General features: G+C 45.9%; 1 protein-coding gene across 4 annotated transcripts in view; it reads left to right on the top strand.

Moving 5' to 3' along the window:
- LOC137625300 (INO80 complex subunit E-like) overlaps positions 1-25311 on the top strand; it is a 104910-nt gene that overhangs the window by 37891 nt on the left and 41708 nt on the right. For all 4 annotated transcript variants that reach the window (XM_068356129.1, XM_068356130.1, XM_068356127.1 and 1 more), the window contains exon 2: positions 8140-8243. In XM_068356129.1, coding sequence (XP_068212230.1) covers positions 8160-8243 — 84 coding nt within the window. In that variant the 5' untranslated portion in view covers positions 8140-8159. The remainder of the gene's footprint in view (positions 1-8139; positions 8244-25311) is intronic.

The raw sequence follows: 25311 nt of genomic DNA, 5'->3' as shown, positions 1-25311 counted from the left end.
TCCCTCTGCCCTGAAGAAAAAATCTCCCCAGTCTCGGAAGCTGTCCCGCTGGAGTCTTGTGATACTCCTACCAGTCTCTCGACATACGCGTAAGAGAGACAGTGTGGTACCGAGATCCAACCTAGCCCGGGAAGCTGGCTTGCTACCCAGCACAGGTGCTCAAGCTACCTATGCTCGAGATTAAGGGTGTTGCCTTTTTTCCCCCTTCTTCATTTGGGCAATTGGAGAGAGAGAGGAAACACACGGGGGAAGAGGAACCAATGGCCGGTCTCCTTGCTTGTATAGTACGTGACGAGAAATTCCCCTACGAAATAGTGAATATGATCCATGATCCGGTTGTGTCGCTATCAGTCCCCATGTGCTCACGCTTGCATAAACTAAATCAGCCGTCTCATGTTCTTGTGATATTACCAGTTCATCTGCCACCAGCCTGCAGAAGGAGATCTTGCCATGAGCTTGCATGATAGGGAACAGGAACAGGTGATCTTCCAGGATTGCTCTCGGCGCTCTAAAGGTGGGCACAGAGATGCCCTATTGCATTCTTGTAATCAGCGGCAAGGCTGATTACAGGTGTGTGTGCTGCTCTGTACCATGCTCTCCTATTTGCTTTTCAGAGGCTAAAGTACATGCACTGAACTTTGTCAGGCTCTGAGAGTGCAAGAGCTAGAGGAATTTCTGTCTCTGAAGGAGAGTCCAGTTGCTTGCTGATTGGCCTACCTTTCAACCTTCAGAGTATTTCCTTGTTTTTGTGCTAGTTCCAGTTCTTTGTACTCTGGAAGGAAGAGCTTTCTACTAAGATACACTATGAGATCCCCTCCTCATAAGGGAGGAGTCCCTGGGACGTCAAGCACTCAGCAGCACTAGACTTTGATTAATGTCTTTGCACTTTTCTGTGAGTACAATGAGCTTGCTTAGTAGCATAACACCTATGGAAATGGGTATATCATCCATTGATGAAACTGGAACTGAAACCAGACACCTTTAGCCTTTAAAATCACTCATGGATCATTTTAAAATATCATTTCTATGGTTCTTTATTGTTGGACAAGCCATTCTGCTTGAATTAACAAACAGCAATGTTAGGGACTGGTAAGTTTGTGTAAGTGTTGCATTTCATGTGTTAAAGGGTGCAAATATGTCAAGAAAAATGCCTCTGTATATTTTCTTGTAATAAGTAACCTTGTGGCAACTTTGTAATATGACCATACTCAGAATCAGGGATAAAATGGTACAGTATGTCACAAGGAAATGAGTGTAATTTCAAGTGTACTATACAGTGGGACACAGGAATTCCTGGCACACCTCATTCTGAGGAAGTGCAACCTTTCACACCCTAACTGCGCTGAGAGTTTCTGAGTGTAGCCCCACCCACTACTTACGTCATCTCTCCCTATAGTTATTTGGTTACTAGCCGTGCAGTAAGGGTTTGACAGGGTGTATTCCCGTGGAGCAAAGTGTCCCAGGAGTTTTTGTATCCAACTGTAAATGAATAAGACCATTATTTGGAGTTTTCAATATTAAACTTAGCCGGTGATTATATAAGCTGCAGCTCTGCTGCCCGACAGAAAAACTCTACGTTCAAAATCCGCCAGCGATCGCTATGCAGGTAGGGGGTGTACTTCAACAGCGCCATCTGCCGTGCAGGTACTCAGTACTCAATGTAAACACAAAACTCAATTTTCTCTCTGTCGTGCCACCGGCAAGACCTACTAAATTCGCTGTTGCTTACTGGATTGGTTTTCACATATTTTGGTGAAGTACACATTTCTAGTTTTGAGCTTTCGCTTTGCAGACGTTATCTTCAATAAATCCTTGCATTCTTTTGTTGATATCGGATTATTTGTTGACGACTTGGATAGTTTTTTGAATTCCCCTTTGACTAATTCAAGATGGCTGACCCTTCTCAAGTCCCTAAATACAGAAAGTGTAGTGCTAGGGACTGTTCAAGGCGTCTTCCGAAGGCCTCTATCGATCCGCACACCGTTTGTTCCAATTGTCGGGATAAAACCTGTCAATTGGAAGATCGATGTGAGGAATGCGTTGGGCTTTCGGAATTCGATTTTCTCGAATTCCAGAAATATTCACGTAGGCTAGAGAGAGATAGAGTCAGGAGAAGTTCATCTCGCTCCGTTGATATTTCCTCTCCTCATGCCCCACAACCTATTCCTTCCCCTGTAGTGGTTGCTCCTGATCCCCCTTCTAGCACTCAACAACCTTCGATGGCAGATATGATGCGTGCCATTCAGGCTCTGGGTGAGAGAGTCGAGTCTTTGGCTAGTGACCGTAACCAGCTCATGGCAGACGTCAAGGAGCTGAAGTGTAAGAGTGCAGTGGGTAGTGATAAAGTGAGTGGTAGTGTTGTGGATAGTGTTGCGCTTGAGGGTTCGTCTGTTCATGCCTGTCGTCCTCCCAGTCCGGGACCTCTTGCATGCTCCCAAGCCCAGGGGAGAAGCAATGTCGTACGACCAAAGGGTTCGAGAGGCTTTAATCAGCGAACAGACGTTCCCTCCGTGGTTTCGGGCGTATCTACCCAAGATCGCCCCACCCACACGAAGACGAGAGAGCCCATTTATTCCTCGTCTGCGGAAGAGGTTTCTCATAAGAATCCATGGACCAAGGTCTCGCGGCCTCTTAAGCGCAAGTCGGTCCCTTCCGCGCAAGTCCAACGGCCCAGTTGTAGCCACTGGGTCAGTTCGGACTCGCTGCAGTCTTCCGACGACTGCTCACCTCCTAAGAGAGGCAAAGCGGTACCGCATCAGGCAGTAACTCCGTCTGTTGCCGCACCTGCTCCTGTAGACCCTAAATGGTCTTTGCTGCAGACCATGCAGTCACAGTTATCGTCATTGATGCAGGACTTTCGTGCGGAGAAGGTTGACGCTGCACCAACCTCTAGCCTACAACCAACCACGGTTGTGCGTCCGGTGGACGCTGAGGCTACCTTCTCCCGCACTCCATCTGTGAGAGTCCCGCCACCCATGCGTTCCAGTGTACCCTGCCAGCCGCATGTTGACGTTCAGCGACGCACGGAACCCTCCGTTGACGTTCGCGAGGTACAACAACAACCTAAGTTGTTTTGTTTTGACGCGGTGCGTCAACCTCCGCAACCCAGTGTGGTTACCTCTACTCACCCACAGCAGACTAGACAGTCTGGAGTAGACGCTTTGCGCCCCCGCGCTGCCATGGTTGTTGCCAGTTCACAGACTGGGCAACAGTTCCATGACGTTGCGTCCGGTTCAGTCACGCGTGCACCCGTGCTGCCGGACTCAGCTGACCAGCCGATTGCTACTCCTTTGCCGCTTCCTCCTCAGCTTTCAGATGATGACGACGCTGCACACATTGACGACCCGCATACGGACATCGACGAACCCAAGACCACGCAACCCTCCTTGGACTTTAGAAAAGTTCTTGCTTTGTTCAAGGAGATGTTTCCTGATCAGTTTGTGCCTGCGGCTCCACGCTCTCCTCCGTCAGAGTTCGCTTTAGGCACGCAGTCATCAGCGCCTGCCTTCACGAAACTCGTCCTCGCCCGCTCGTCCAAGAGAGCTTTACGAGTGTTAGGAGATTGGATGCAGTCCAAAAAGAACCTTGGGAAGACAGCATTTACGTTTCCCCCTGCGAGACTCTCTTCCAGATCGAGCGTCTGGTATGCCACGGGAGAAGTTCTCGGCTTGGGAGTTCCTGCCTCTGCCCAGGGCGACTTCTCAAGTCTGGTAGACTCTCCCCGCAGGCTGGCCATGAGACGCTCTAAGATTTGATGGTCTCCTTCAGACTTAGACCATCTGTTGAAAGGAGTGTTTAGAGCCTTCGAGGTCTTTAACTTTTTGGACTGGTGTCTGGGAGCTTTGAGCAGGAAGATCTCCCCTTCTGACAAGGAAGCTTCCTTGCTCATTATGTCCTGTATGGACAAGGCCATACGTGACGGTTCCAGTGAGCTTGCGGCTTCGTTCGTTTCCGGGGTCCTCAAGAAACGGGAAAACCTTTGCTCTTTCCTGTCAGCTGGAGTAACACCGTGTCAGAGATCGGAACTTCTGTTTGCTCCTCTCTCAAAGTGCCTTTTCCCAGAGGAGTTGATAAAGGAGATTGCTGCCTCCTTGATTCAAAAAGACACTCATGACCTGGTTGCGTCCTCTGCCCGCAAAGCCACCCCTTTGCCTACCTTGTCTAGACCCAGGATGGACACTCCAGCGTCCAGATTCATTCCGCCCTTTCGTGGCAGAGCCTCCAGCAGAGGAGGTGCTCGTGCCGAAGGGAGACGTGGGAAGAAGAAAGGTACCAAGTCCTTTAAGGGCAGAGTCTGACTGCCACCTTCTTCAGACAGCAGTGGGAGCCAGACTCAAGAACTTCTGGCAGACCTGGGAGAAAAGGGGCGCAGATGCACAATCTGTGAAGTTGCTCAGAGAAGGGTACAAGATCCCGTTTGTACGCAAACCCCCTCTAGCAACGTCTCCCATCGATCTCTCTCCCAGGTACAGAGAGGAAGACAAGAGACTAGCTTTGAAGCAGGAGGTGTCTCTCTTACTAGAAAAGGGAGCGGTAGTCAAAGTCCGGGACCATCAATCCCCGGGCTTCTACAACCGTCTCTTCTTAGTGGTAAAGAAGACAGGAGGGTGGAGGCCGGTGCTAGACGTCAGTGCGCTGAATGTCTTTGTCACAAAGCAGACGTTCGCCATGGAGACCACAAAGTCCGTTCTAGCAGCGGTCAGGAAGGAAGACTGGATGGTCTCCTTAGACCTAAGGGACGCTTACTTTCACGTCCCCATCCACCCAGAATCCCAACCTTTGCTGAGATTCGTTTACGAAAAGGTTGTCTACCAATTTCAAGCCCTGTGCTTTGGCCTAAGCACAGCTCCTCTTGTATTTACGAGGCTGATGAGGAATATTGCCAAATTCCTGCATTTAGCGGATATCAGAGCCTCCCTCTATTTGGACGACTGGCTTCTAAGAGCTTCTTCCAGTCGTCGCTGTCTGGAGAATCTAAAGTGGACTCTAGATCTGACCAAGGAATTGGGTCTCCTGGTCAATATGGAAAAGTCCCAACTGGTCCCATCCCAAACTATAGTGTACTTAGGGATGGAGATTCACAGTCAAGCTTTTCGGGCTTTTCCGTCGGCCCCCAGAACAAGTCAAGCCCAAGGATGCATCCAGAACATGCTAAAGAAGGAACGATGTTCAGTCAGACAGTGGATGAGTCTGATAGGGACGCTTTCATCCCTGGAACAGTTCATTTCGTTAGGGAGACTACACCTCCGTCCCCTTCAATTTCACCTAGCTGTTTACTGGAAAAAGGACAAGACGCTAGAAGCGGTCTCGATCCCCATTTCCGAGAAGATGAAGTCATCACTGACTTGGTGGAAGGACAACATCAACCTCAGAGAGGGTCTGCCCCTGGCTGTTCAGACCCCCAACCACGTTCTCTTCTCGGACGCATCGGACACGGGCTGGGGTGCGACATTAGACGGTCGGGAATGCTCGGGAACTTGGAACTCGAATCAAAGAACGTTACATATCAACTGCAAGGAGCTACTGGCAGTTCATCTGGCCTTGAAAAGCTTCAAGTCCCTCCTGCAAGGCAAAGTGGTGGAGGTGAACTCAGACAACACCACGGCCTTGGCGTACATCTCCAAGCAAGGAGGGACCCATTCTATGATGTTGTACGAGATCGCAAGGGACCTCCTCACCTGGTCAAGAGATCTAAACCTTTCTCTAGTAACGAGGTTCATTCAAGGCAACATGAATGTCATGGCGGATTGCCTCAGTCGGAAGGGTCAAATCATTCCAACAGAATGGACCTACACAAGGATGTGTGCAAGAGACTATGGGCCACATGGGGCCAACCTACCATAGATCTCTTTGCAACCTCGATGACCAAGAGGCTCCCAATATATTGCTCACCAATCCCGGACCCAGCAGCAGTTCATATAGATGCCTTTCTACTGGATTGGTCCCATCTAGACCTTTATGCATTCCCCCCGTTCAAGATTGTCAACAAGGTACTGCAGAAGTTCGCCTCTCACGAAGGGACAAGGTTGACGTTAGTTGCTCCCCTCTGGCCCGCGAGAGAATGGTTCACCGAGGTACTTCAATGGCTGGTGGACGTTCCCAGAACTCTTCCTTTAAGAGTGGACCTTCTACGTCAGCCACACGTAAAGAAGGTACACCCAAGCCTCCACGCTCTTCGTCTGACTGCCTTCAGACTATCGAAAGACTCACTAGAGCTAGAGGCTTTTCGAAGGAGGCAGCCAGGGCGATTGCTAGAGCAAGGAGGACATCCACTCTTAGAGTCTACCAGTCGAAGTGGGAAGTCTTCCGAAACTGGTGCAAGTCGGTATCAGTATCCTCGACCAGTACCTCTGTAACCCAAATAGCTGACTTCCTATTATACCTGAGGAAGGAAAGATCTCTTTCAGCTCCCACTATCAAAGGTTAAAGAAGCATGTTGGCAGCAGTCTTCCGTCACAGAGGCTTAGATCTTTCTAACAACAAAGATCTACAGGACCTCCTTAAGTCTTTTGAGACCTCGAAGGAGCGTCGTTTGGCTACACCGGGTTGGAATTTAGACGTGGTACTAAGATTCCTTATGTCAGAAAGGTTCGAGCCACTACAATCAGCCTCCTTTAAAGATCTCACTTTAAAGACTCTTTTCCTCGTTTGCTTAGCAACAGCTAAAAGAGTCGGTGAGATTCACGCCTTCAGCAGGAACATCGGATTTTCATCTGAGACGGCTACATGTTCTTTACAGCTTGGTTTTCTAGCCAAAAACGAGCTACCTTCTCGTCCTTGGCCGAAATCGTTCGATATTCCAAGCCTTTCAAATTTGGTTGGAAATGAACTAGAAAGAGTCTTATGCCCTGTTAGAGCTCTTAAGTTCTATTTAAGACGAACTAAACCTTTACGAGGACAGTCAGAAGCTTTATGGTGTGCTATTAAGAAACCTTCTTTGCCTATGTCAAAGAATGCAGTTTCCTATTATATCAGACTGTTGATACGAGAAGCTCATTTCCATCTGAATGAGGAAGACCATGCTTTGCTGAAGGTAAGGACACATGAAGTTAGAGCTGTCGCAACTTCAGTGGCCTTTAAACAAAATAGATCTCTGCAGAGTATAATGGACGCAACCTATTGGAGAAGCAAGTCAGTGTTCGCGTCTTTTTATCTTAAAGATGTCCAGTCTCTTTACGAGAACTGCTACACCCTGGGACCATTCGTAGCAGCGAGTGCAGTAGTGGGTGAGGGCTCAACCACTACATTCCCCTAATTCCATAACCTTTTTTAATCTTTCTCTTGAAATGTTTTTTTATTGTTGTTTTTTGGGTTGCCCGGAAGGCTAAGAAGCCTTTCGCATCCTGGTTGATTTGGCGGGTGGTCAAATTCTTTTCTTGAGAAGTGCCTAGATTAGAGGTTTTGATGAGGTCCTGTAGTATGGGTTGCAACCCTTGATACTCCAGCTCCTAGGAGTCGCTCAGCATCCCAAGAGGATCGCGAGGCTCAGTAAGGAAGACGTACTTAAAAAAGGCAGATTAATTGTTCAAGTCGACTTCCTTACCAGGTACTTATTTATTTTATGTTTGTTATTTTGAATAACTGCTAAAATGAAATACAAAATCCTTAGCTCATAATAATGTAAACAATTAATGCTGGTCTCTACCCACCCCCCTGGGTGTGAATCAGCTTATATAATCACCGGCTAAGTTTAATATTGAAAAATTTTATTTTTATTATAAAATAAATTTTTGAATATACTTACCCGGTGATTATATATTAAAGGACCCTCCCTTCCTCCCCAATAGAGACCCAGTGGACCGAGGAGAAAATTGAGTTCTGTGTTTACATTGAGTACTGAGTACCTGCACGGCAGATGGCGCTGTTGAAGTACACCCCCTACCTGCATAGCGATCGCTGGCGGATTTTGAACGTAGAGTTTTTCTGTCGGGCAGCAGAGCTGCAGCTTATATAATCACCGGGTAAGTATATTCAAAAATTTATTTTATAATAAAAATAACATTTTTCATTCATTACTTGTCTTTAGGCCATTTAAGCATCTGCTAAATATCTAAATAAGGTACCATAAAGCTACTTAAAATAAGGGTGAAATTCAGTATAAGATCGTTTCTATTTACTAATATTAGGCTTATTTTTCAGGTTGATAAACCACATCATTAATGATGCCAGTTCAAACAGATGGCCCGGATGATTACAAGGCAAAGTATAAAACACTGAAAAGGAAACTGAAGCTGTTAATATACGTAGGTGTTTTATTTGTACTTCTTAACGCGTGTCACACGGTCCCTCTAAGTCGTTTCAGACAGATTCGTTGTCTGTGTATGATTTTTTTTTTAGTCGTGAAGTTTTGTAGTAATTTACATAGATTTATTTTCATTTCAACTGCTTAATTATGGGATACAAACACAAATCCAACTAAAAATAATAAAGATAAGATAAATAAATATTGTAATAAAAAGATATTATATTATTTAATAGAGTAAGCCAAATAACATTAGTAATAACCTGATATTGATTCCATATGAAACCAGATTATTTGTTGACTTTTGTAGCTTAAAATCATAAGCATGGGATTCAGTTTACGCCTACCCTAGGTCAAAATTTAACTAAATTTTACTTGCAAACAATTCGACTTACAATTGCAATATTGACATTTTTGCTTACAAAATATCCATAGGACAGTAGGGAAATGTAACTCATGAATTTGGAGTTTTATTTTGAAGATTGCAATTTTGTATCCTAGTTCTGATACAATCATTCTTGCTGTTATAATTGTTCTCCTTTCTTGATCGTGAATGGCATTGCAATGTCTGAGGATTGAGATATTCTTTTGATGAATGGTATAGTACATGATTGTGCTATGTGATCATTTATGTAATTTCGTGCTATGGTATTATGCGTATATTTTGGCCTAAATTTAGCACAATTCCTTTATGTAATGTCATTGTTTGCTTAGCTAAACCTTTATATGAAAGTCAATTTATCATTTTATAGATGATCTTTGATTTCTTGACTTCTTAATTGTATACTGTACAGCACTGAGTATTACTGTAATTTTCACAGAAACTTTGGTTATGGATGCACTTTTAGGATGTCATGGTTACATTACTGTACTGTATTCGATTAATTCACACTTGTTCCGGCGCAAAAATACAAACCACCTGCTCTTTACCATGGTGTATATATTTCGATAAAGCTGAAACTAGCCGATAAAGCTTTTTATTAGGGTGTAACTACCCATGCTAGTTATGGGGGAGGATCGGGGTAGGTTAGCCCCTGGTTACACCATCACACCAACACTAGTGACTAACAGTCGCCTTTTATTTCGACTTGGTAAAGTCGAGATGTAGTCTTTCTCTCCTGCCAAACCTTTTAACGGGTTTACGATTAAAAGCAACTGGCCTAATGCTGAATAAAAACTGCTTTTTATGAATAGAACTTACCTGGCAGTTATATATATATAGCTAATTATCTCTTAACTTCGGAAGAATTTTTCTAATCGCGGCAACCGCCTTGTGGTGGTTGCGTGGTTAGGTGGTACACCCGTAACAGGTTGGTACGAGGAATCATTCCCGTGTACTGAACTTCAGTTCATCTCTGCCGGGCGGATCGCTAACACGTTGGTCCGTCATTAAGAGTTTTTCAATATTAATCTTACCCGATGATCATGTAGCTGTCAACTCTGTTGCCCGACAGAAATCTAAGGTCGGGATACGCCAGCGATCGCTATACAGGTGGGGGTGTACACAACAGCGCCATCTGTGAGCAGGTACTCAAGTACTTCTTGTCAACAAGAACTCAATTTTTCCTCTGTCGTGCCACCGGCAAGACCTACTAATACGCCGTCCCTAACTGGATTTGTTTTCACAACTTTTTGGTGAAGTACACTATTCCAGTTTAGAGCTTTCGCTATGCAGGGGTTTTATCTTCATTTCAAAACTTGGACTCGTTTTGGATAGATTTAATTATGGTGACGAAGAGAGTATGGACTCTCTTTCACTTTTAAATGGCCGACCCTTCCCTTAGACGGAAGTGTTGGTGACGAAGAGAGTATAGACTCTCTTTCACTTTTAATGACCGACCCTTCCCTTAGACGGAAGTGTGTTTAGGTTTTTGGTAATTTTGCTTAACAAAGTTATAGATTTATTTTATATCTCTCCGCCATTTATAGGCCTCTTCGATTAACTTTCCATTTATTATAAACTTATAAAAATTATTTTTATGTTTGTTTATATGCGACCTTTCCTAATAGTAGGCGGTCCTTACTTGGAACCGAAGTTTATTAACATTGAGCCCGTCATATCGTATTTCCTTTTAAGAATTTATGCTATTTTAATTTTAACGTTTTTGAAAGAATTTCTTTGATAGTCTCGTACTGTTTTCAAAGATGAACTAACGTTTAGTTTAGTCTCCGCAGTTGTTGACGTTCAGAACGTTCAACATGCGCTCTATCGTTACGATAGAGAGAGAGTATTTCACGGTTTCACGTTGCAGTAAGAGTAAACCGATTCTAGCGTTTCGTTCATTCTTTCTTAGCTTAAATGGTTTTAATTTTAATAAAGGAACTTTTTATTTGGGAAACCTTTCAGTTTTTTTCCTTTAACAAATAATATGTTTTAACGATATATAATTGGGCTCATCTCTCAGGTTCTAAGTCAAGAGAGAGATAGAGAGAGATAGAGATGGAGGGAGAGAGAGGAGAATAAACGTTTCGTTCAAGCGGGTAACGTTGTTCTTGTTTTTTACTCTTCTCCCTAGTCGCTATAGGGGAAGAAGGTAAAACGTTTCTAGAGTTTTATTCTTGTTCCCAGGCTTTATGCGGTGAGAGATTTTAAACGTAGTTTATTTGATCTAGTGTTTAGTCTCTTTTCCAGCCACTGAATTCTTTATCTTTCATTATGTTTTTCTGTTACATTGTAAACTGTTTTCGCAATTACTACCTTTTAATGAAGGATAGGATTGCGTGTTTCAGGTACAAATCACTTAAAGTTTCGAGTTCAGTGAAATAAGTGCAAACAGAAAATCAAAAGTGATAAAGTGATATGCGCAAAGTGTTACAGTGTTGCGTTCGAGGGTTCGTCTGTTCGTGCCAGTTGTTTACCTAGTCCGATACCTCTTACAAGCTCCCAAGCCCAGGGGAGAAGTAATGTCGAACGACTTATGGGTTCCACAGGTCTTGATCGACGAACAGACGTTTCCCTCCGTGGTTTCGGGTGTATCTACACACGTTGCCGACGTGATCACCCCACCCACACAAAGACGAGAGAGCCCATTTATTCCTCGTCTGCGGAAGAGGTTTCTCGCAGAAACCATGGACCAAATCTTGCAGCTTTTAAGTGCAAGTCGGTCCCTTCCGCGCAAGTCCAACGGCCTAGGTGTAGCCACTGGGTCAGTTCGGACTCGCTCCAGTCATCCGACGACTGCACACCTCCCAAGAGAGGCAAGGTGGTACCGCAACAGGCAGTAACTCCGTCTGTTGCCGCACCAGCTGTTTTAGACCCTCAGTCACAACGGACAGTAGCTCCGTTTGTTGCCGTCTTTCATAGACCCTAGTGGTCCATGCTGCAGACTATACAGTCTCAGCTTGCTCCTTCATGCAGGAGTATCGTGCTGGAAGGTTGACAATGCACCTGTTAACCTACAACCTTCCACGGTTGTGCGCTCAGCAGATACTGCGGCTGCCTGCTCCCACACTCCACCTGTGAGAGCTCCACCTCCGATGCGCAGTCGTCCCTGCCAGACGCATGTTCATGCTGCACCCTCCATTGACATGCGTGAGCTACCGCATCAGCAGTGGGAAGGTGCTGTAGAGCTGCCGTGTTTTGACACAATGCGGCATGCTCCGCAACCCATGCGGCATGCTCCGCATCCCATACGGCATGCTCCGCTACCCACGGCAGTCCCTCCCACGCACCAACACTCCGCTTTTGTTGTTGCCAGCTCCCACACTCCGACTGCGGAGAAGGTTGACGATGCACCCGTGGGCCTACACCTACCACGGTTGTGCGCCCGGCATGGCTTCCTGCTCCCACACTCTTGTTGTGAGAGCTCCTCCACCCATGCACAGTCAACCCTGCCAGATGTATGATGACGCCCACAGACACACGGAGCACTCCGTTGCCGTGCGTGAGCTACCACAAGCTGCCGTGTTTTGACACGGTGTGTCAGCCTCCGCAACACACTGTGGTTACCGCCACTCGCCCGCAGCAAACTAGTCAGTCAGGAGTTGAGGCTTCCCCACACAACTTTGGTTGTTGCCAACTCACAGACTGTCAAACAGTTACAGTGAACCCTCGCTACTTCGCGGTTCGACAATCGCGGATTCACCACTTCGCGGGGTTTTCCCATAACCCATATATATATACATATCGCGGTTTTTCCGGAAAATTCGAAAATACCGCGAAATCTGAAGACAACCAAATACGATATTTTGTTACCTGTAATTCCATTAATACTGTAATTAGTAATATCTGCTCTTACTGATTGTTCATTGCATTACATATGATATATAATTCAGCACAGAAAGAAATAAAACACGAAAAGAGAATGTGATCATACGATAATTCAGTACGTAGTAAAATTAAATCGAACATGAAACGCAAATCAGATGCAGTCATACCATATTAGAATGGTGTGTACTGTAATGGATGTGCTTCTTTTCCATGAATCTTTTGTATGTATACGTACGTAGTACAGTACTGCATCCAATAATATTCTTTGTTGCAAAAATCACATTTCGAATACTGTAAGCGTACGAGAGAGAGAGAGAGAGAGAGAGAGTGAGAGAGAGAGAGAGAGAGAGAGAGAGAGAGAGGCGTAAAATAGCGTACGTAAAGTGTGTATTATTATTATTGTTATTATTATTATTGTTGTTGTTGTTAATAAAATTATTATTGTTATTATTATTATCATTATTATTATTATTATTACTGTACAATATTATTATCATTATTTATTATTATTACGGTATTGTACTTAATCTACGTACGTTCATTATGCGCGGGGCATCTTCTATGAGTAACCAACGCATCATAGTACTGTAAGACGGGTTGTGATTGGTTCAAGCGCTGATAGATGACGAATCAAAACTCAAGTTTTGTTATCTAGCCTGTGATTGGTGTTTTGCCCGCATCTTCTACCCGCAGCATCAAAGTTCTCGCGGGGCTGGATCGTTCACTTTCTCTTTCCGCGTATTGCTGAGTAGACGTTCTTAAGTTTGTGAAGTTTAATCTGTGCTGTGTGCGACTGTTTTAAGTTGAACTTTTTGTTGAACTTTCTGTTAAATCCTACTGTACAATGCCTCCCAAGCGTTCTGCTTCTAGTAAGGCTGGTAGTGAGCCTAAACGCCACCGAAGGATGATGACGATAGCTGAGAAGGTTACGCTTCTCGACATGTTAAAAGATGGTAGAAGTTACGCGGCCGCCGGCCGCCATTTTGGCATCAACGAATCCACCGTTCGCTATATCAAAAAGGACGAGGCGAACATTAGAAAGACTGCTGCAATCACCTTTAGCAGATCAGCGAAGCGAGTCGTTACAACGCGTAATAAAACGATCGTACGCATGGAAGGTGCTTTAGCTGTGTGGATTGCCGACTGCCGGAAGAAGAACATAGCGTTGGATACGAACACCATCCAAACAAAGGCTTTGAGCTTATATGAGAATTTTGCTGCAAAGGAACCTAAAGACGACGACGGCAACCATGCTGAAGATGATGATGATGCAGATGATCCTCAACCAGGGACATCCACTGATTCCCAGCCTCAGAAACGTTTTTCCGCAAGCAAAGGATGGTTCGCGAAGTTTCAGAAACGCTTCGCCCTGAAAAGCGTTTCCCTGCATGGGGAGTCTGCTTCCGCTGACACTGCCGCTGCTGAAACTTACGTGAACCAGACTTTCAAGAACATTATCGCTGAAGGTGGATACAAGCCGGAACAAGTGTTTAATATGGATGAAACCGGCTTGTTTTGGAAGAGAATGCCGTCGCGAACTTTCCTGTTCAAAGAGGAAGCCAAAGCCTCTGGCTTTAAGGCATTCAAGGATCGCGTTACCCTCGTGATGTGTGGCAATGCTGCTGGATTTTTGTTAAAGCCGGGGCTTATTTATAAGTCGAAAAATCCTCGCGCTTTGAAAAATAAAAATAAGAATCTCCTTCCCGTGTACTGGATGCATAATCAAAAAGCATGGATTACGAAGATGCTGACCTCCAACTGGTTCCACCAGTGTTTCATCCCGCAAGTCCATGAATATCTCTTAGAGAAGGGCTTGCCATTCAAGATCCTTCTCCTTATGGATAACGCTGGTGGACACGCAACTGACCTGTCGCGTGAGGGCGTTCAGGTTGAGTTCCTGCCACCCAACACCACGTCATTAATTCAACCGATGGACCAGGGGGTTATCAGGGCGTTCAAGGCCCTCTACACGAAGAATACCTTGGCGGACCTCGTTGCGTGTGTGGATGCTGCCCAAGATGACGAGGATGAAGATTTCAACTTGAAGGCGTACTGGCGGCAGTACACCATAGCCACGTGCCTGCAGAATATTCAAAAGGCACTTCAAGAGATGAAACCTGCAACCGTGAATGCGAGCTGGAAGAAGCTGTGGCCCGATATTGTTTACGACGACAAGGGATTTACTCCGTCGGAAATCCAACACTCTGCAATACGGAAATCTGTGCAGTTGGCTGCCATAATTGGAGGTGACGGGTTTGGCGACATGACGACTGAAGACGTCGACGAGTTGTTGGACTGCCATTCCCAGCCCCTAACTGACGCAGACCTCGAAGACCTGACGAAATCGGCAAGTGAGGAAGAGAGTGAGGGTACCCAGGAAGAGACCCAAGAAAATGTCGAAGAAACGGGCTTAACATTAGAACGGCTTGCCAAGTTCTGCAACCATATGAAGGAGGCGAAAGAAATGTTACAAGAGTGGGACGAGGATATGGTTCGCTTGATGCAATTCTCAAATAAGGTCGATGACATCATGACTCCCTACAGGATGCTCTTGGATCGAAAAAAGAAGCAGCGGCAACAACTTCCGATCACAATGTTCTTCCAGCCTCGCAAAAAAGAGCCAGTTCCTCCTGCTAGTACGCCTTCGGAAGAAATTGAAGAAGTTTCCCAGGAAGAAGTTGAAGAGGTGTCCCAGGAAAAGACACCTCCGTCTGAAGAGACGTAAAATACTATCATTGACTGCACAGTAGAACACATCATCAGCTTCATCATCATCATTTCTACTGTGCAGCAAATTCATCGCCATCACCATTCAAGTTTTTCTTCAACTTCTTTCGTGGTGAGTACAGTAACAATCTTTATTTTTTACTTTAACCTGTTTTATAGTTTAGTAATGTACGTACTGTATTCATTAAGTTAAAGGGAAGGTTTTAAAAGTCTACATGTTGTAACCTATCATATTTTTTTTTGTTTAAAATTTACATTTACGTACGTAAAACATTCTCTCTCTCTCTCTCTCTCTCTCTCTCTCTCTCTCTCTCTCTCTCTCTCTCTCTCTCTCTCTCAAATTGTTTTCCTGCTTTGCTACGTACAAGTACTGTATAATTTATATTTGTAAGGTAACATATTTTGTAAATGCTTTTACTGTAAATACTGTATGTACTGTATCATTATTTATCACTATCATCATGCGCGTTAAATGCCTTGTTTGTTCTGAGCGTGGTTGTTTACTGAGCGTACACGCCGTCGTTTCAGGCGGCGTCATAAAGAAAAAGATTTCATTTGGAAGTCCTAAGAAAAATACGTAAACTAAAACATTGGTAATAAAAAAATCAACATACAGTACTGTATAATCAATATAATCGATGCAAAAACTAACCTATACATATATGTGTACACTAAATGAGTTTGTTTCTTCATTATGATCAGAGATGAACGTAAACAAAACATTGGTTGCCATTTTTTATCGTGCTTTTTAGGTGTTTAGGAAACGCATGATATAAAATCGCCTTTAATATTTGTGCCTGTTTTAGTTTAGGGTGCTGTAGTACATGCATTAAGTGTTCTGTACATTAAAGGGTGGTTTGTTAACAGTACTACGTACAAGGGAAGGTTTTAAAATTCCGAATATACATGTTAAATAAATAGGTAAATATGATGTCACTACTTCGCGGATTTTCACCTATCGCGCCCGCGTCTGGAACCTATCTACTGCGATAAACGAGGGTTCACTGTACATGACGTTGCCTTCTGGTCTGCTACTAATACACCAGTGCTGTATGTCCTCACGCTCCTGTTGTGGTTGACAGTTCTGTTTTTGACAGTTCACAGACTGTCAAGCAGTTTCATAACGTTGCCTTCTGGTCTGCTGCTTTTGCACCAGTGAAACCCTCACTGAGATAACCTAGCTTTTCTCGGACATGGTTCCTGTAGATGAGAAAGTGCTGTTCTCCCTCCTTCTGATATTCCCTTGAGGACTCTGTCATTTGGAGAGGAGCCTTAAGCTGCTTAGCCTCCTATGGACTTTAATTAAAGCATAACATGCTTCCAGGGAGGGTAAATGGTTCCGCTTCAGTCGCTAACCCCGTCTGTTGCCACACCTGCTCCCATAGACCTTGGGCTTTGTTGCAAGACATGCAGTCCAAGCTTAGTCCTTGATAGAGGATTTTTTACGGAGAAGAACCTTCTTGCCAACGACCTTCCTACCGGTTGGTTGTACGCCCTGTTGACGCTGAGGTATCCTACTCACGTCCGCCAGTTGAGATGGTTCCTCCACCGGTGCGACCCAGTGTGGGTTGCCAGTCGCACGTTGACGTTTAGCTACTCTCGGAGGTGGTTGTGGACGTTCAGTGTGTCACTGGGAAGACGTTCAACAACCAGCAGAGGTGACTTGTTGTGACGCAGTGCGGCAACCTCAGCAACCCGATAAGGGGTTGTCTGCACTACCCAGACAGTCTAGACAGTTTCGGGTTGTCGCTGTTCTTCCTCGCATCCCCATGGTTGACAGTTCACAGACTGTGCAGCAGTACCATGATCTTGTGTCCGGCTCCGTCACGCATCCACCAGTGCGACCGGATTCAGCGAGTCAGACGTTGCCCACTCCGTTGCCGTTTCCTCATCAGTTTCGGATGAGGAACCCTCTGATGAGGACATGGCTGAACAAGACGATCAACCCCCAGCCCTGTTATCCATCCAGAAGATGCTGAAGAAGGAATACGGCCCTGTCAGGCTGTGGATGAGTCTGGTTAGGACACTGTCATCCGTGGTTCAATTGGTGTCACTTGGAGGACTACACCTCCGTCCTCTTCGGTTTCATCTAGCTCTTCACTGGAAAAGGACAAGACGCTAGAAGCGGTCTCGATCCCGGTTTCCGGAAGATAAGTCTGGTCTAACCTGATGAAAGGACTTTATCAACCTTTTATAGGGTCTTCCCCTGACTGTTCAGACTCCCAACCACGTTCTCTTCTCAGACGCATCGGACGTAGGCTGGGGTGCGACCTTAGGCGGTAGGGAATGCTCGGGATTATGGAACTCGAGTCAAAGGACAATGCATTTTAACTGCAAGAAGCTTCTGGCAGTACGTCTGACCTGGAAAAGCTTCAGGTCTCTCCTTCAAGACAAAGTAGTGGAGGTCAACACGGACAACTCCCTGCTTTGATGTTCATCTCCTAGCAAGGAGGGACCTACTCTCTGACATGGTGCGAGTTCGCTAGTGACCTCCTCTCCTGTTCAACAGGTCTAGACTTTTCACTAGTAACAAGTTTCTTCCAAGGCAACTTGAATGTCTTAGCAGATTGTCTCAGTAGGAAGGGACAATAATTCCAACATATTGGACCCTCCACAGAGATGTATGCAAGAGACTTTGGGTCACCTGGGGCCAGCCAACCATAGATCTCTTCGCAACCTCGATGTCCAAGAGGCTCTCAATACTTTGCTCACCTATCCCGGACCCAGCAGTGGTTCTTTTAGATGCCTTTCTACTAGATTAGTCTCATCTAGATCTATATGCATTCCCTCCGTTCTAGATTGTCAACAAGGTACTGCAGAAGTTCGCCTCTCACGATGGGACAAAGTTGACACTAGTTGCTTCCCTCTGGCCCGCGAGAGAATAACTTACCGAGGTACTTCGATGGCTAGTAGACGTTCCCAGAACTCTTCCCCTAAGGGTGGACCTGCTACGTCTGCCACGCGTAAGAAGGTACTCCAAGGCCTCCACGCTCTTCGTCTCACTGCCTTCAGAGTATCGAAAGACTCTCGAGAACTAGAGGTTTTTCGAAAGAGGCAACCAGAGCGATTGTTAGAGCAAGGAGAACATCCACCCTTAGAGTCTACCAATCGAAGTGGGAAATCTTCCTAAACTGGTGCAAGTCAGTATCCGTATCCTCGACCAGTACCTCTGTAACTCAAATAGCTGACTTCCTCTTATATCTGAGGAAAGAGCGATCTCTTTCAGCTCCCACTTTCAAGGGTTACAGAAACATGTTGGCATCAGTCTTCCGTCACAGAGGCTTAGATCTTTCCAACAATAAAGATCTACAGGACCTCCTTAAGTCTTTTGAGACCACGAAGGAGCGTCGTTTGGTTACACCTGGTTGGAATTTAGACGTGGTTCTAAGATTCCTTATGTTAGACAGGTTCGAACCACTTCAATCAGCCTCCCTGAAAGATCTCACCTTTAAGACTCTTTTCCTGATATGCTTAACCACAGCTAAAAGAGTCAGTGAGATTCATGCCTTCAGCAAGAACATCGGATTTTCATCCGAAACGGCTACATGTTCTACATCTAGGTTTTCTAGCCAAACACGAGCTGCCTTCTCGGCCTTGACCAATATCGTTCGTTATTCCAAACTTATCGTATGGTTGGAAATGAACTAGAAAGAGTATTATGTCCTGTAAGAGCTCTTAAGTTCTATTTTAATAACCTTTACGAGGCCCGTCTGAAGCTTTATGGTGTTCAGTTAAGAATTCATCTTTGCCTATGTCAGAGAATTCTTTATCCTATTATTTTCAGACTGTTAATACGAGAAGCTCATTCCCTTCTGAATGAGGAAGACCAAGCTTGGCTGAAGGTAAGGACACACGAAGTTAGAGCTGTCACAACTTCCGTGACCTTTAAACAAAATAGATCTCTGCAAAATATTTTCGACGCAACCTTTTGGAAAAGCTAATCAGTGTTCGCGTCTTTTATCTTAAGAATGTCCAGTCTCTTTACGAGAACTGCTACACTCTGGGACCATTCGTAGCAACGAGTGCAGTAGTGGTGGGGGCTCCACCACTACAATTCCCTAATTCCAGAACCTTTTTAATCTTTCTCTTGAAATATTTCTGGGTTGTCCGGAAGGCTAAGAAGCCTTCCGCATCCTGGTTGATTTGGCGGGTGGTCAAATTCTTTCTTGAGAAGCGCCTAGATTAGAGGTTGTGATGAGGTCCTTTAGTATGGGTTGCAGCCCTTCATACTTCGGCACCTAGGTAGGAGTCGCTCAGCATCCTAAGAGGATCGCTAGGCTCAGTAAGGAAGACGTACTTAAAAAGGCAGAGTAATGGTTCAAGTCGACTTCCTTACCAGGTACTTATTTATTTTATGTTTGTTATTTTGAATAACTGCTAAAATAAGATACGGGATACTTAGCTTCTAATGTTAACATGTATGCTGGTCTCCACCCACCACCCTGGGTGTGAATCAGCTACATGATCATCGGGTAAGATTAATATTGAAAAATGTTATTTTCCTTAGTAAAATAAATTTTTGAATATACTTACCCGATGATCATGAATTTAAGGACCCTCCCTTCCTCCCCATAGAGAACCAGTGGACCGAGGAGAAAATTGAGTTCTTGTTGACAATAAGTACTTGAGTACCTGCTCACAGATGGCGCTGTTGTGTACACCCCCACCTGTATAGCGATCGCTGGCGTATCCCAACCTTAGATTTCTGTCGGGCAACAGAGTTGACAGCTACATGATCATCGGGTAAGTATATAAAAAAATTAATTTTACTAAGGAAAATAACATTTTTCTTCGCTTTCCCTGTTTTTACTGTACCAGTCTGCATTTTGGTGAAGTACACTGATTTGGGGTTTTGGCAATCGTGATTTTGTTATTTCTTTGCTTTTTTGCTGTTATCATTATGAGTGATAAAATTCAATTCCGTGTCTGTGCGAATGAAGAATGTAAGGTGAGACTACCGAAAATGGCGGTAGACCCTCACACCGTGTGTTTGGATTGTAGGGGTTTTGAATATGCCCTTAATAATAGGTGCGGGGAATGTAAGGGTTTGGATGAAAAGGATTGGTTGATTATGAAGCGCTATATGCATAAACTAGAGCTCGATAGAGTTAGGAGAGCTTCTAGGTCTAAATCTAAGTCTGTTAGTGGAAAGGAAGACGAACTTAGTGTAGATTTATCCTTTGAACCTATAATTAATTCCTCTTTGGAAGTTTATTCTTCCCTTGAGTTAGTAACTCCTGCCCCTTCTACAGGATCCGTATCTGCGGATGACCCTCGGTACGCTAGGATGGCTGCCGAGTTGAAGGCCATTAAAGAACAACTTGCGGCCTTTAAAGGTAAGAATAGTGAAAGTGCTTGTGAAAGTGCAGTGGAGGTGGCGACTGACCGAACCTGTCATTACCCTAGGCCTAGACATCTACCAAGCTCCCAGGACCAAGGGAGAAGGTACGTCGACAACCGAAAGGGGGTGAGAGGTACGTACCCTCGGTCAGCCGTCGCCTCAGACAGTCCTGTTGCCGATTCTCAGGCTGTTCTTGACCGTCATGGAAAAGACGTGTCGGATGTGTTAATTTCTTCTCCGAATTCTCCTAGACGTAAATGGAAGTTTGAAGCGTCAAGACTTACGAACAGGAGATGGAACCGCGACAAACTGTCTCGTTCTTTCTCTCCCGGTTCTAGCAGCTATGAACCTGGTCCGTCGGAGGACGATTTCGACTCCGTGCCTGTGAAAAGGATGAAGCCTAAGCCTGCAAATCAGGATATTACAGCCGAACCTCCCCCTTCTACGAGTGTTTTTCGTCAGCCCTCTCCTTCGGGACCGCAAGACCCAGCAGAAGTTGCTAAATCCTTTATGTTTGTCATGCAGGAAAAACTTTTTACGTTAGTGCAAGCATTTAGCCGCCCTCACGCCCAGTCTGATAGACGTAAAGACGACTCTTTGCTTATTAAGAAGTCAACTTCTAAGAGGGAACGGAGTTCTTCTCCTAAGGAAACCTTTCTCTCTTCGTCGAAGACACGACACCGTTCTGCTTCCTCTACTGCTCGGCGCCAGGACGATACCTCCTCTCTCTCTCGGCTCCAGGACTATGACGGTGTGCTTACGCAAGGCGATACTTCTTCTCGATACCGGGACGATACTTTTTCTCGATAACAGGACGATACTACCTCTCGTTCTCGATGCCAGGACGATACTGCCCCTCGCTCTCGATGCTAGGACGATACTGCCTCTCATTCTCGACACCAGGACGATACCGCCTCTCTTTCATGACGCCAGAACGATACCGCCTCTCGTTCACGACGCCAAGACTATACCGCTGCTCGTTCACGACGCCAGGGCGATTCCTCCTCTCGTTCACGACGCCAGGACGATTCCTCCTCTCGTTCACAATGCCAGGACGATTCCTCTTCTCGTTCACAATGCCAGGATGATACCGCCTCTCGCTCACGACACCAGGACGATACCGCCTCTCGTTCTCGACGCCAGGACGACTCTGCCTCTCGCTCTAGGCGCCAGGACGATACCAGCCTGCTTCCTCAGGACGATACTGCCTCTCGTGCCAAGGACTCTTCTAGCGCTCGGCGCCAAGACGCAAGCCTTCTTTTGCAGTACGATTCCTTTGATTTGCTGTTGTCTGATTCTAAGGAGCCTTCTTCTCGTTCGAAGGAGGTTGCTGATGTGGATCAGGACCTCGAGGAGGTCTCTGATGACGATGATAAACCTGCTGACGCTGCCGGAGATTACAAAGTTCTCTCTCGCTCCCTTCTTGAACTTTTTGAAGAGGAATTCCAACCTGCTGCCCCGCAATCTCCTCAATCCCAATTTAACAGAAAGAAGGCCAAGAAACAATCGGCTTTCATCAAGATGAAGCTGTCGATTTCCGCGAAGAAAGCTCTTGCGAAGATTGATGACTGGATGAAGGAACGAAGATAAGCAGTGAAGACTTCCTTCTCTTTTCCACCAGCTCGTCTTCCTTCAAAAGCTGGTATGTGGTATGAAACTGGGGAACCTTTGGGTCTGGGAGTTCCTTCCTCCTCCAAGGGTGACTTCTCTGGCATAGTGGACTCAGCTAGAAGGCATGCTCTCAACTCAGCCAAGGTCATGTGGTCGATGTCGGAGCTGGATCATCTCCTCAATGGTATTTTTAGAGCCTTTGAGGTTTTTAGTTTTCTAGACTGGTCGCTAGGGACTCTGGCAAGGAAGACTGACCTGATGGAAGGAACTCGAGACCTAACCAGTAGTATATCCTGTATGGACAAGGCCCTCAGAGATGGGGCGAATGAGTTGGCCTCGCTGTTCTCAGCTGGAATCCTAAAGAAGAGGGCCCTGCTTTGCTCTTTTACTTCAAGGTCTGTTACCATTGCACAGAAGTCTGAGCTTCTTTACGCCCCCGTCTCAACATCTTTTTCCCGAGACCCTTGGGAGAGACATTACGCTTTCGCTGGCCCAAAAAGCCACCCAAGACCTTTTATCTCGTTCAGCTCGTAAGCCCTTGGCAACCACTCCTTCTTCGAAACGGGAGGAAAAGAAATTCCAGCAGCCCTTTCGGGGCAGGACTACCTCAAGACCAGATTTTAGAGTGTGAAGGCAAGAGTCAGGACCAAGATCAAACAGAGGTTCGTTCAGAGCTCGCTCCAGAAAATGAAGTTCGTCTCCTCCAGACAGTGGGCGCAAGACTGTCAGGTTTTTGGCAGTCTTGGAAGAGGAGAGGGGCGGACACCTGGTCCCTCTCAGTCATCAAGGAAGGATACAAGATCCCCTTTCTGAAGAAACCTCCTCTCGCAGATGCTCCTCTGGCCTTAGTAGCCCAGTACACAGATCTGGGGAAACAGAAGGCCCTTCTAGACCTAGTCGACCAAATGCTGGACAAGGGAGCGATAGAACCGGTTCGGGATCTATCCTCCCCAGGCTTTTACAATCACCTGTTTCTAGTGCCCAAGACTCGGGCGGATGGAGACCCGTCCTGGATGTCAGTTCTCTGAACGTCTTTGTGCAGAAAACGAAGTTCTCCATGGAAACGACTCAGTCTGTGCTGGCATCAGTACGTCCAGGGGACTGGATGGTGTCCCTCGATTTGCAGGACGCGTATTTCCACGTCCCCATCCATCCGACTTCAAGGAAGTACCTGAGATTTGTAATGCAGGGCAAGTGCTTCCAATTTCAGAGCTCTTTGCTTCAATCTCAGCTCGGCTCTTCAAGTCTTCACCAGGATAATGGCGAATGTGTCAGGATGGCTGCATCAAAAGGGAATAAGGATATCCTTCTATCTGGACGATTGGCTGATTCGTTCACGATCAAAGGAGAAATGTCTGGAGGATTTACAAAAGACTTTTATGATGGCTTAAGATCTAGGCCTGGTCATCAACAGGGAGAAGTCTCAGATCAAGCTGAATCAGACTATTCTCTATTTGGGGATAGTTCTGAATTCAGTTCTTTTTCGGGCTTTTCCCTCGCAGGAAAGACAGACCAAGTGTCTCGAAAAGGTCCGAAGTTTCCTGGACAAGAAGAGGTGCTCAGCGAAGGAGTGGATGAGTTTGCTTGGAACTCTCTCCTCCCTCGAGCAGTTTGTCTCACTGGGGAGACTCCATCTATGGCCGCTACAGCACTTTCTTTCAAAAACGTGGAACAGAAAGACGCAGGAAGACTCCTTTTCCTTCCCCATTCCAGCAGAAGTCAAGAATCTTCTGAAGTGGTGGCTGGATCCAGCCTTTTTGGGGGAAGGGATCTCCTTACACAAGAAGAACCCAGACCTAGTGTTGTTTTCAGACGCATCGGAGTCAGGTTGGGGGGCAACACTAGGAAGCAAGGAGGTCTCAGGCTCTTGGGAAGGAAATCAGTTGGAATGGCATATCAACAACAAGGAGCTGATGGCCATTTTTCTGGGGCTAAAGGCCTTCAAAGACTCTGTGTCTGGGAAGATTGTGGAGGTCAACTCAGACAACACCACAGCTCTTGCGTACATCAGAAAGCAAGGGGGGACTCACTCTCTGTCTCTGTTCGAAACAGCAAGGGAGCTCCTCCTTTGGGCGAAGGAGAACGAGGTAGATCTGCTGACGAGGTTTGTACAGGGACAGAGGAATGTGAGGGCGGATATGCTCAGCAGGAAAGGGTAGGTCCTTCCCACAGAATGGACCCTCAACCAACAGGTCTGTCAGAGTCTCTGGAGGCTATGGGGGAGACCCCTAATCGACCTTTTCGCCTCCAACTTGACCAAGAGGATCCCCAACTATTGCTCTCTGGTTCCGGACAAGGAGGCAATAGCAGTGGACGCTTTTTTGATGGATTGGACGGGGATGGACACATATGCCTTCCCCCTGTTCAAGATCATCAATCTGGTAGTCAGGAAATTCGCTCTCTTCGATTCGGGGCGAATGATCCTGGTAGCTCTTTTCTGGCCGACGAAGGAATGGTTCACGGAGGTGGTGGACATGTTGATGGACTTCCCAAGAAGCCTTCCTTCAAGTCCAAAGCTGCTCAGACAACCCCACTTCGAGAGGTATCATCAAAACCCCCTCGCTCTCAATCTGACTGCCTTCAGACTATCGAGAAGCTCGTCAGATCGAAAGGATTTTCAGCGCAAGCTGCAAAAGCTATCGCCAGAGCAAGGAGAGTCTCCTCTCTGAGGGTCAACCAGTCCAAGTGGGAGACTTTTAGAGCTTGGTGTAGGAAGCACAAGGTTTCCTCATCCACTACCTCTGTGAGCCAGATTGCTGATTTTTTGTTGTACCTCTGGCAGGACGCTAAGCTGGCTGTGTCCACAATCAAAGGGTACAAAAGTATGCTCGCTTCAGTCTGTCGGCATAGAGGCTTGGACTTGTCTCACGATAAGGACTTACATGACCTCGTGAAGTCTTTTGAGACAACCAAACAGTTCCGGTTAAAGCCCCCTTCTTGGAACCCTGATGTGGTTCTTAAATTTCTGTGCACCAAGAGATTTGAGCCCATCTCACAAGCTCCTCTTAGGGAGGTTACGAAGAAAACCCTCTTCCTTTTGGCCTTAGCAACAGCTAAGAGAGTCAGTGAAGTCCATGCAATTGAAAAGCAGGTAGGCTTCAATGTGAATGGGGCAGTTTGTGCCTTAAAAATAGATTTCCTTGCCAAGAACAAAAACCCTTCAAACCCCTGGCCAAGGAC

The sequence above is a fragment of the Palaemon carinicauda genome, chromosome 32 (genome assembly GCF_036898095.1).
Source record: "Palaemon carinicauda isolate YSFRI2023 chromosome 32, ASM3689809v2, whole genome shotgun sequence".
Lineage (NCBI taxonomy): Eukaryota > Metazoa > Arthropoda > Malacostraca > Decapoda > Palaemonidae > Palaemon > Palaemon carinicauda.
This window is presented reverse-complemented; position numbering and strand designations above follow the sequence as displayed.